Consider the following 12,909-nt stretch of genomic DNA (forward strand, 5'->3'; position numbering starts at 1 on the left):
TCAATTGGTTATAAAAACACGTAAACTCAGAAGATGTGGACTGTGACTGCACCATATATCTAGCCGGGAGTGGTGCTGACTAAAAACAGATGATTTGGAGCGGTTCGCGCGCCATCTGTTGGTCATTCTAAGGACTTATTGAACTACCCTCGTATATATTGATTGTTTTTTAACAATTTAAATATACAAAAAAAATATAATCCTCTTAAAAATTATATCATCACAATAATGTATTGTATATGAATACGGTATGTGAGCATACACACTCGGCTAATATTTTTTTGATCTCGCTATGGTTTATTCTTTATTGGAATTACTCTTAATTTCTTTAACGTGAATAGGATAGTATTTTAGTTTTATATTAATTATTATCTTCTTAAAAATTAAAAAATTATAATAATTAAATTATTCTATAACATTTATGTTATAATTAACAGTTTAATTATCATAAAGTTTTCCCGTAAATGGATGATCTTGTAGGTCTTGTAGGCATTTTCGATGTTTAAAAGAAATAGATGAGTCCCGACAAAAAATGTGTAAAGTCTTTTTAAAAACACGTATTTATTTGGTACACTTTTTCATATTTAATATTTTTGATAGTTATAATGTTAGATACAAAATTGAATTTATGAAGTTTCAATAGCAGTTTTGATGTTTGAAATAAGCACCGTTTAGTTGATTAGAAAATGTCTAGATCCTTTTAGGATAAGCAATATTTAACCGTCATTTTTTCCTATCTTGCATAGGTTGACCAGAAAATGGTATTTTTTTAGTTTTTAGTACTTTTTTATGGGCGAAACCATAAGGGTTTGTCAGAAAATGCTGGTTCGCGAAGTAGAACTTTCTTGTTTGGTCCTAAAAACGTGAAGTATTACGACAAAGCGCAATCCAATCTGATTTAGGGTGTCTGGAAACTTCGAGATTTAATGAATTCTGCGATAGTCAGTTTCATACAAAATACATTGTAATGAGAATGAAAAAAGAGATAACAGAAAAATGCTTAATTATAATAAAGCACAAATTACATGAATGGAATCCAATCAAGGAAAGTTGTCCATTAAAGGCTTTCACAATCATACTTTTTTCAGAAGGACTACATTCTATTCACACTCTTATTTGTTACGGTACTTGGTGAGAAAAGAGTTAATTTAGAAGACATTGAAAGAGACAATCTATACCTGGAAACAAAAACAGATGATGTGGCTGATAGCAAATACAATATCAAATCAGAACAGGATCAGTATCAAGGTTCAACAAATTTATACGAATCACAAAATAATCAACCCACCACATACACAGATCTCCAATCAGTTAAAGGCTCTAAATATGCGGTAAGCACCGGTAAACACAACCAGGAATTATGAAACTCTCGAGATTTAAAATTTGATGAAATTACACATTAGCAGCTCATATCGTTAATTATATACTCTTTATAGATCATTGCGTGTGAAAGTAACGATTATTTTTAAGTACATCTTGTGGGAAATAATAGTAAACAGTTCGTTAAATTTTGAGAGGCGGCCTTAAACCACTAGTCTGGTGTATCGCGAACTATAAGAACTTACTTAGAAGAGGGCATTTTTATTATCCTCAGCCGGAAGAGTACAGTCAGCAGAGTAAATATTCGCAAAATAAGGCGGTTTATCAAAAGCAACAACAAACAATTGAGAGTGGATCTCAACCATTCGATCAACCAATACAGTACTATACGGAATTAGTACCTGAGAGCAGTCCTCAGACAACCCATAAGTCACAACAGATTGTCTATCAACCGGAATTAATCGTCGGAAATAAGATTCAAACTCTTCAGCAGAAAGCTGCCGCTGGAAAGTACATTAAAAGCTTTAATAAAGGTAATATTAAAATTAATAACATAAAATTATTTCAATTACAGTAATTACATTGTCGCTTTCGTGAACCTTATGCACTCAATTCTCGCGGGATATCACCAGAAATAAATGGTGGAGAATAATTTAGAAACAAGCGTTAAAAAGTATATTAAATTTCGCGTGAAACGAACCCTATTTGAAGTATTTTTGATAACAAGAGACTAACTAGAGAGATAACCAGAGATAACTAGAGAGAGATTTACTGAGTGAGGAAGACAGGTCTGATTTATGATTTTTGCAATTTTTATGGTTCAACTTCCACTACTGGAAAACCCCCCCAAAAAAATGGTATGCATTTAAAGGTGACGGAGAATCAACCTTCCAGTCTTTTTTTTAGAATAAGAATAAGGAACTCAGAAAATATTAACTGGTTTTCAATTTATCAAAATAAATGTAGAGTATTGACAAAGGACAAAAGATCAATCTCCGTTCGATCGAGCGGTTTTCGTTTTGCACTCGCCTCTACACATTTGATGATCATTCAAAAACCAGTTAATCTTCCTAAACTTTCTAGGGCTCATTTTAGATACTTAGTCTTGTTTATGTAAAAAATGTGTTTCGTGTCTACCTTTACTTTATCCCACTGTAATTCACCTCATCCTTAAAACTTTTTTATAAAACCAAAGACATTGCATAAATAATGCATTCATGCCTTCAAGCTTATGAGGGGAAGTCTACAAGTTCCCGAGAGAACGGGTAGAACAAGTGACCTCGTATACGTAATTCACATGGACTATGAAATTGGTTTATTTAACAAGACATTGTATTCTTTGTTTCTCTATTTAATTTTTCAGTGATACCATTTATCATCACACTACGCTTAAAATTAGTAGTTAAGAATAACTGGATATGTTGACTATTTCTGTATGAATAGGTTTTATTTTCTTTTGCGGAATCAACCTCAAATGTTTTGCCGAAGACTCCCTGCTCTTACATTTTTCTTTATGACAAAAAGGGTTAATAACATAAACAATTTTCAAAAAACAAATTCACATTTTTGACACTTTTTCATGATTAGGGCTCATTTCTTTTGAAAAATCGATTTGAAATGTCTGTAAAAGATTTCTTGCTGCCATATTTTTCATAATGAAAACAAATTTCCAGTGAGTAAATCAATTTTATAAATTAATGCACAATTTTTTACTTTTTTATGAATTGTCCTAATTTTTTTTGGAATTATATTTGGAATGTCTTGCCAAAGTCTTCTTATTGTCATATTCTTCAGTTTGATAGAACATTTGAATTGTTTAAACAGCACTGAAGCCTATTCATGCAAAATTGTAAAAATTTGAATTTGTTTATTAAAATAGTTAATCTAATTGCCAACTGTCTTGCAACTTGAAAAATATGACAGCAAGAAATTCTTGGCAAGACATTTCAAGCAGATTTCGAAAAAATGGTCAACATGTGCATTCGTTTATAATAATTGTTTATACAATTAACAGTTTTTGTTACTCCATTCAGTTGTTTCTCTTTATTCCGTTACGCTTTCAAGAATTAATATATTATATAATTTTCATTCTTCAATGTTCATATTGTTTACCATTATTAGTATTTGGCAAGATATTTCGAGATGATTCAACAACAAAAATGAACCCTGTTCGTAAAAAGAAGGCCAAAATGTCAATTTGTTTATAAACATTTCAAAACATGATAAAATGGATTTTGTTTATTAGTTTCCTTATAAGACTATACTATTGTTTTTGTTACTCTAACCAACTAAAAATTACTTTTAGTTATTTACTATATTGATAAATGACTTTGTTAACTAATCTAAAAGTGTTTAATGAAATGGTATCACTGACAAGTTAAACACATTTTTTCAACTTTGTTCTTAAATAACAAGGCTTGGTTAATCAAAGTATACTTTCCGCACTAATTTTCTGTACCTGCAAGACTTACTATCGTTAAAAAAACATAAAAATTAGCTAAGTATTGTACCGTTAGGCACTTTTTGTGAAAAATTTGCATTTTTCCCTAGTTGGTTAATTGTACATTCCATGCAGCGGGCCATACGCGGCTAAAATAAAAACTTCATGACTTGTTAATAATAATTTATTTAGTAAAATTATTTTCGCAGAATAACATTTATACTTTCCTCAACAACTTTTGCACTGAACATTTTTTGTTGCTTAAAATTCGCTCGATTCCCCATGAACTCTAAAATATGAATACATGCCTTATGCAATTTCTGAGATAAAACTTGGTAACTTTTTCTTAAATAAAAATATTGATTAGTTATTTACTCTATTAGTTATGGAATATCGTGAAGAATCTTTCCTATAAATTTCATTGATCTTTTCGAAGAATTAGCATATGCGTGTACTTTTTAAATTTACAATCGAAAATTATTTTCAAAAGTTGTTATAGCATCCGGCTTATCAATTGCGGTATATTTTTTTACTATCCTTCCTCTATTTCGAAAAAAACTATATTACTGTAACATTAAACTATTAAATAGTCATTATATGTAAAAGTGAACCAACACTAGAAATATATAAATAATAAATCAAATTATTCTATTTACAAGCTGGGGAAAAATGCATCAATTATCGGAGAATATCCTATAATCACCAATGCAATGCTCAGTTTACGAACCAATTTTGCTCTTTACTACTTTGATAGAATCGTTTTGTTTTGTAATTTCAACTTTATTATTCTCATCAAGAATAATTTACTTCTCATATCGCACACTGAATGAAATGAATTTGAAGTTATGCTAGTATTTTCTTATCATATAAAAATATTTTAGTTTCATCACACGGAGTGTAATGGTTTATCATACTTTTATTGTGTTTCATCTATTTTTTTTAACTTTAAAAATTATTAGCTAATTCTATACATAAATTTATCTTCTAGCAGTCGGGAGTCTTGAACATTGCGCTAAACCTACGAGTTGAAACTTGATGAAGAAGCCCTCCACATAAGTTACAGCTCAAAAAAATTAAAACACCAAATTTTAAATTATCTTTCTCTCATAAAATATTCTTTATTATACGACGTTGTGTAAATATAAAATACACAAACGTTTAAGAGGAATACCAATCAAATAATTTTTAAATAAATAATTTAAATCGATTATAATTTTTCTTCGTGTGCTATTTCATTTTTTCATGTTGTAGATTACTTTATCACTTTTTAAAATGATACGAAATATAGTTTTGTTATAAACATTAAAACTTTTTAACTACGGCACTTAGAAATTTCATCGCGAACTTTGTCAATTTTTCTAACTTTCGTGTAAGGTTTGGTTTTTAGATTTTTTAGACCATTTTACAACGTTTAAGATTGACATAAAATATAATTTTTTCTGAACTTTTTCAATCTTCCGTAAATATGGAATTTGACATTTTTTCTTTTAAAAAAAGGAAAAAAATGTTGATTTTGCGACAGTTTTATTTATAGTTTCTAGACATTTCAGAGCACATGAACCAAATTTCTAAACATATTTAAATTTTATTTACATTCTCATTTCATGGGAGTCTAATGTAATCGTCCAAAATTTCGATATCTGGTTTTTAACGGATCTTTACGTTTCAGCACTCACGGAATCCGAAAACCATAAAATTTTGTCGGTGTCTATCTGTCTGTATGTTTCTCTGTATGTATGTATGTGTACCTGAATTTTGTAGCCACGCTAACTTTTGAAGGATTTGTCCAATCGAGTCAGCCTTGGATACACTTCTTAAGGTTCCTAAAATAAAGGTTGAGTTCGATGGAAATTAGAAAAGTTGTAATTTTGTATGGTGTACTCGAGGTCGTAGTTTTATATCTGAATAACTGGCATAAGGGCTCATTTTACCTAATTTTACATAGAAAGGAACACTCTATAACGTTTATAGCAACATATTTTTTCAGTTTCTGTACCAGAAAATCGCCATTGATGCTTAAGGTTCAAATTTCTATATTTCTGGTCAAAAACATTGACAACAATTTGTCTTCTTTTGTGTACACAATTGACAAATTTTATGTTATATGTATCAGAAAATATTAAAAATATTATTTTAAATGTCCGGAATACAAGCTGATGAGATATGAGACGAAAAAAGGTGGTAAGCCACCATAATTACAACCTAAATGCTCAGGTGCTCCGGGGAGTTACGTCATCTCGGGATGACATCGGTGACTGAGGTCATCATAAATTATCATTTTTTCTTTACTTGAAATGTTTGTTCTATTAAAACAATAATTGCTCTCTTATACTCAGTTAGTCGGCCAATACCTCAGTTTTGCTGATCGGTCACTCATCTAAAGTTCTTACAGCATATTTTAAAAGGATTGTAGCATGGAAATGCTAGGTTTTAATAAGTTAAGAATTTTTTTTACCTTGTGATGTCGTAAGTGATTTCTATAAACATTCTAAATATTTCGAAATTAATTTAATTATCCAACGTCATATACGGGGCATGACAGCGCGCTACATGTATTTTACCACATACTTTACTTCAATTGATAAGTGAATATTTATTTATTGTGCTAAAAGTTTGGAGTAATTTTTATTCCTCACATTGCACTCTCAAGAATTATTATATTATATAATTTGTATTCTTCAATGCTCATATTGTTTGAATACACGGCAGTCATGGAACGTTCCCTGTATTCTAGTACCTGGGGCAACCCGATAGAAATGCAACACCCATAAATTAATTAAATTTCAAAGCATGACGTAGTTAAAAGCGGCTTTAATTATAGCATATATTTTCTGACAATCTGAGCTTTACTTTAAAAAATATACACATCAAAATCACACTTTACCCATAATTTATAGGGCATTTAAGTCAAAACGCACATACCCGATATTGCCATACCCCACACCTATCTTGTTTTACGAGAAGCAGTAACAGTAATTACTTACATAACAATTAAGTTAATGATAAATTAAATAGTTTCCACTTTAATAGAACTATCTTAGTATTAATGACAATGCATTTCAGATCCCATCTATGTGAATATTCCGGCGACCCAGCTATTCTCTTACTACCAAAATCTGGAATTTAACAAGGCCAACTCTAAAACCCAGCCACAGCCATTGCTACATCGACTAGCTGCTGATCCAAACCAACACACATCTCTTCCTCATTCTAATAGCTTGAAACAAAATCAGTTCCATACTCCTGGTAAATTTGCTATCCAAATTCAACCGCAATACGTAACTTATGCACCAAAATATCCATCTCACAGTCAGTCCACGGTTACCAAGGTGAGTGGAGACTCAACAAATATATATTTCAGTTTATACTAAGTAACAAAAGAAAATTTTGGATTTAAATGAATCTGGTTAAATAATAATAATATAATTAAATATATTAATAATATTTAAATAATAATGTTATATATCAGATAAGGTAAGAAATATAATAAGTGAATCAATATCAGAGTATCAGGAATTAAATTTATATAAAAGTAATATTATATCGTAGGTTAAATCTTAAATAATAAAATATTTTCGTCTTTCAGGGATACAAGAATAATATTTATACCGTTTCTGCTGATATGAAGGCGTACACAACACCCCAAATTTTATCATCTCCAGTTTACACTCAGGCAGAGCCAGCGCACAGTCAACCAAAAAGTCTTTTTTATCTGCCTCAACAACAACAACAACCAAGTCCGTATTTTCCGCAGTTCATATATACTGAACCGAAGGCTTTTTATAGCCAGGCATCTCCAGTCTATGCCGATTTATATGCAGGATCACCAGCTTTTCTTCCGGATAATACTATAAATGGTCACGGAAATCAGAATTCGCCAATTCAGCAATTCTATGTCCCAACAGCCATCGACGAACAATTGGTGAAACTTTTACAACAATCGAAAATTCGTGTTTCTTCTCAACAACATGCCAAGGTATACTTAGTTAATATTATGTCAAGTTATGTAAATTCAAATTCTTTTAAGCGGAATGTTTAGAGAATATCGTTTTTTAGCATTAGCTATTCAAAGGGGTTAATCACAAAGTATGTGATCATGCAGGAAGATGGTGGAGGAATTGGGTCAAAATTCAGAAAATATGTATAATGTATTATAAATTTGTAGATGAATAGAAATTTCTTTTTGACGTAAAAAATATGTTTTTTTAATATTAGAGATTTTTTAGATTTTCGAAACAGTTCTGAATAATGATCAATATGGTATTTCAAATTGTTTATTATTCTAAATGTTAAGGATTAAACTGCAATAAATCAATCTGGGGATACTACTTAAATTAATTTCCATAAATAATCAATTATAACATATATGGCTAGCTTCAGTTAAGCTCAATCCGAAGGTGCTGGCAGTTCTGATTTTGTTCTTCCTGGTATCTGGTATGCCTTACGACAACTTTAAGACCAGAAAAATATCACAGGACTCATTTTTGAGAAAAATCGATTGTTTTTCTTTTTTTTTTGTTTTTTTCGCCCGTTATTATTTGGACCTAATCAAAGGAATTCGAAAAGAAGGAAAACGTAGAGACGAATTTAAGCCAGACAAGCTATAATAAGCGAGCGGAAAAAGAAAAGTTGTTGGATCACAATGGTCGATATTTTTGCAACTAAATTTAAAATTTTGCATACGCGAACCAAAATATTAAAAAATGATGCCTTTTAATCAAGCAAACACTTATGGTAATTTGATTATTATTGAGAAAGATTTAATCCTCATCGCAAAAGCTATTGTTTCTTGTTGAAAAATATTTAAATCAACTGAAATGTTTTTAAAATTTTTCAAATTTCCAGATTTTGAAAAATTCTAAATATTTTAATAAAATAAGAAGGATTTAAACAATATCGGGCGATATTTGAAAAATTATGGTGAATAATTTAATAATGCCTAATATATTAAAAAATAATCATTTTATTCGAAAAATAGGGATATAAAGAATTTCAAACCTTTTTGCACAAATAAAAAAATATTTATTAACTTAAATTGCCTAAAATTTAATTCAGATTTTAATCAAACATTTTTATGTTAAAAAATTAATTTGAATTAATGTGATAGCAAGTGAAGGCTGTTATATGAACTAAGTGTACACAGCAATAATTGAGCGTAGGCTGGATGACATTTTTCTGTTTTTAAATATTTTTAGCTGATATATAGCTGGTTCACTTTGATTTTAAAAGTATATAAAATAAATGCAACGTAAACAAAAGTCATCCGGACTGCGTTAAACGATGTCTGCACACACTGTATTGTCTCTAAATTTAAATAGGTTAAGTCTCACTCGATCGCGTTAACATTCACCTTAATTAAATATTTCATCATGTAAATATTGTTGCAGAAACATTATTCTCATTTTTGAAGATTTCAGTAACTAAATGCTTCTTTTCACGAGCAAAAGTTGTCAAAATTCTTAAAAAGTCTTTCTTTCGAAAAAATAACGAGATTTTAAAACAGATTGGGCGTGTCTTTTGCTCTTCAGTTTTGAAATAGTATTAGAATATTCGAAAAAAAAAGAAAATAACTTTGAACTCTAAAGTATATTTAATTTGACTCAAATAAAGGTATAAATCGGAAAAATGGACTTTCATCAATATTTTGTCTTGCAATTTTTTTTATTTCTGGTCTCAAAACAGTCATAAGTCATGCCAGAAACGAAAACAAAAAATAGGATTAAGAGCACCTTTAGGTTGAGCTCAAATAAGGCTAGCCGTTGGTTAAATGACTACGAATTATAAAATCATTATTTATTTTACAGGACCCTGAAAAGCCAAGAGAAAACTTTGTTCCACCACAATTACCTGCCCAAAAATTTAGATCAAGTGTCACTCAGCTCCTTCCCGTTTCTACCGGAAGCGAATCTGTTCCAGCAAAGAGTTTCATGCAATCCACGGAACCGAAATCATTACTGGATACTTATATTCCAAGTTATCTAATTGCTGCTCAAGACACAGAAAGGTATATTTTAATTGTTTTATTGCATTAAATATTCTAAGAGGATCCATATAAAGTACAAAACGATCGGTGCAAATATGGGCAATATAAATTTCAGTATATTTTACAAGAAGTTTGGTTCACTTTACTGATTTTCTGTACATTGCACCTAACCGTCAGTAAAATTTACAGGCATATAGAAAAATCGGGGTTTTCTAAGGTTAGATGATTTGTACATAGAACTAGTTGATTCAACTGAACTTCTTATTATATATTGAACATTACACTTTTAAATTTTTTCATGTGAAATTAAATTATGTGGACCGTAAAAAAGAGAGGTATATGGTCAATTGAATTTCTATAAAGTTTTGTTGTGTTGAGTTGATACACATGTTCAGTTATCACTTTTTTCCAGTTACTTTTTTTTCGAAATTCATAGGGCCTTCAATTAATGAATTTTAGAACGTCACTTATGAATGTTATGACCAAAACGGAGAATTTATATTCGAATAAGCTAAAATTGAGCAATAGAAAGTGGGACACAGAAAGTATAAGAAGTTGCATAGCCAATCCACTGTGTAAATATTGGTTTTGGAAAATGTACAGTTTAATAATGTACCAAAATCAGAAGGATGCACAAAATATATGCAGTAAAATTAAAGTTTAATACAAATATAGAAATATCCAATTTTTGCAGGTATATGGAGAGGCCGATCAAATTGGAGGGAGGTTTTCTACCATCGAAGATTAATTTTATTCATTCTTACAAGAAACGTAAGTCGGAGTAAAACAATGCAACATAATAGAAAGGAAGTTAACCTGAGATTTGGTCCCAGACAGAGGGAGTGGTGCGTATCGGCAGACCGTGTCAGTTCCACAGGAAGTCGAAAGTAAAGTATATCCCATCTAGTCCTTTATCAACGATCACGAAAAACGTGTAATTTTTACTATAATTTTGACTAATACGATAGTACAAGTTTTATACCCTGTTTTATTTGTAATAAAATTTTAGACAAAATTCGTTCAAATTTTTCTCCTAGTGTGCTCACACCTATGTCAACTAATTTTCGCCCCTCCAAATTTCTGGTTATTTTCCGAAGTTCATCGGGGGTTTTCCGGTTATAAATATCAAATCTTTTCGTACTACACGCATAAATAAAACCCATTTAACATAAAGGTTTCCTATGTGAACTTCTATGGATTGTGATATCTTGATACAATTAAAAAAAATATATTTTAGTAATTTATGGTATTGAGTAAAAATGAATACTAAATTTTAGAATCGCTCACATTTTGGCAAACGATGGTGGACTTTTTCAGATAATGATTGAGAACATTTTTTTACAAATAATATGGGAAATATAACACACTTTTAAGTTCTTAAATATCCAGGCAGATTTAGTTAACATAACAGTTCTTAATTTCTGTGATCATATGTTTGGTTAACTTATTTGATGACTTTTAATATTTTATGAAGGCAGCTCAATTATAATTGCATGCGTTTATAAAACAGGCAACGTAAAATTGACTTGGCATTCACATGAATAATATTTATTATCGTTTTTTTACATCAATCTTCAATAATAATTAATTGAAGATCAATTGCTAATACAAAAGATATATAAAACCCCCAAGTGCGAATTGCCGAAGCTGAATACGCGGCCCAGTGTTGGTCCAATTTTGGCAGACAAAGGTCGGCTAAAGTTATTGAGCCAATATCGGCATTTTAATAGGCCCAGTGTTGAGCCAGTGCTGGCAGCCTATATTGGCTATTTATATTTGCCGACCCTCCACTGATGCTTGGTCAAGTATCGACAATTTATTGCGCTTAGTCTCACTTTTAGTACGGGGAACCATGTTTCACGAGGATCAGCTAAAGTCTGGCCCAGTTACGGTACATTACTGGGAAAAGTGTTACTTTTACCACGGTAAACAATGTTTTATTTAAATCGGCCCAATGTTGAGCCAGTGCTGACTGCCTATTTTGGCTATTTATATTTGCCGATCCTCCACCAATGTTTGGCCCAGAATCGGCACTTTATTTCGCAAAGTCTCATTTTTAGTACCTAATAAACAAATCTTACACGAGAAATAAAAAAAAAATTTATAGAAAAATTTTCAAAGTTCACGATGAAATTTTTTAAGTTCTGTTATTCAACATTTTTTATGTTTAGAAATATTACATTTCCCTGACATTGCAAAAAGTTGTAAGGCAGGCTACAAGGGAAAAAAACGAAATAATGTGCGAAGAAAAATTGTAATAGATTTCAATTATTTATTTTAAAATGATTGTATTGATATTCTTGTTAACAGTTTGTGTATTTTACATTTAAACAACGTCGCATAATAATAAATAATTAGAAAAAGAGAGCTTAAAATTTAGTTCTTTAACTTTTCTGAACTGCAGCTTATGAGGATGGCTTTTTCATAGAGTTTCAACTTGTCGGTTTAGCGCAGTGGTTAGCACTCCCGACTGCTAGGCGATAGATTTAGGTATATAGATGTAGGTTCGATACCCCGTAGCGTTCGAAATTTTATTTGTAATATAATGTTCAAAATGTAATGTATGTATTCAATCTAAACAGGACCATTAATATTTATGTTCAAAGTGATCGCAATTAATTAATATTTATTTTTTCAACATCTTTTTTGTCATATCCTTAGACCTTAGACTATGGCTGTATTGGTACCCAGTGTTGGACCGATAATGGCAGCCAAGCCCTAGCTGCCAAGTCAAGACCATAGATATCAATCCAGTAATGGCGCGACGAGGACAGCTAGGTTTGGTCCAATATTAGTACCCAGTGTTGGGCCGACAATGACAGCCAAACCTTGGGTGCCAAGTGCAGGCCATAGATATCATTCCGTCATTGGTGCGATAATGGCAGCCGAGCTTCGGCAATATTTTTGCCAATTATGTACCAATGTTGGGCAGTATGTGACTTCACACTTGGACTATTTCTTCTTTTTTTTGTTTTTTCGAAATCCTCAAAAAACTATATTTTATTCCAAATTTTATAAAATCTTTACAAGTTTAGTATTGTTTTTTTTAAAGGCCAATTTTCAATCAAATAGTTGAATCTTTAACCGTAAAAGGTTGTTTTTCATCTAGTTGTATTTTTAACAAAAAATGTGAATTTTTTATCAATAAAGACCAATTTTCTTTAAA

At 30.7% G+C, this 12,909-nt stretch overlaps 1 protein-coding gene across 1 annotated transcript in view; it reads left to right on the forward strand.

Moving 5' to 3' along the window:
• The window catches only part of LOC117168136 (probable serine/threonine-protein kinase yakA), a 15,113-nt gene extending 4,355 nt beyond the window's left edge, over positions 1–10,758 (forward strand). The window contains exons 2-7 of the mRNA XM_033353554.1: positions 1,089–1,331; positions 1,595–1,853; positions 6,824–7,089; positions 7,347–7,736; positions 9,565–9,764; positions 10,438–10,758. Of these exons, the coding sequence (XP_033209445.1) occupies positions 1,089–1,331; positions 1,595–1,853; positions 6,824–7,089; positions 7,347–7,736; positions 9,565–9,764; positions 10,438–10,528 (1,449 nt within the window). The 3' untranslated portion in view covers positions 10,529–10,758. The remainder of the gene's footprint in view (positions 1–1,088; positions 1,332–1,594; positions 1,854–6,823; positions 7,090–7,346; positions 7,737–9,564; positions 9,765–10,437) is intronic.
• The last annotated feature ends 2,151 nt before the right edge of the window (positions 10,759–12,909 follow it).

This window comes from Belonocnema kinseyi, chromosome 2, assembly GCF_010883055.1.
Source record: "Belonocnema kinseyi isolate 2016_QV_RU_SX_M_011 chromosome 2, B_treatae_v1, whole genome shotgun sequence".
Lineage (NCBI taxonomy): Eukaryota > Metazoa > Arthropoda > Insecta > Hymenoptera > Cynipidae > Belonocnema > Belonocnema kinseyi.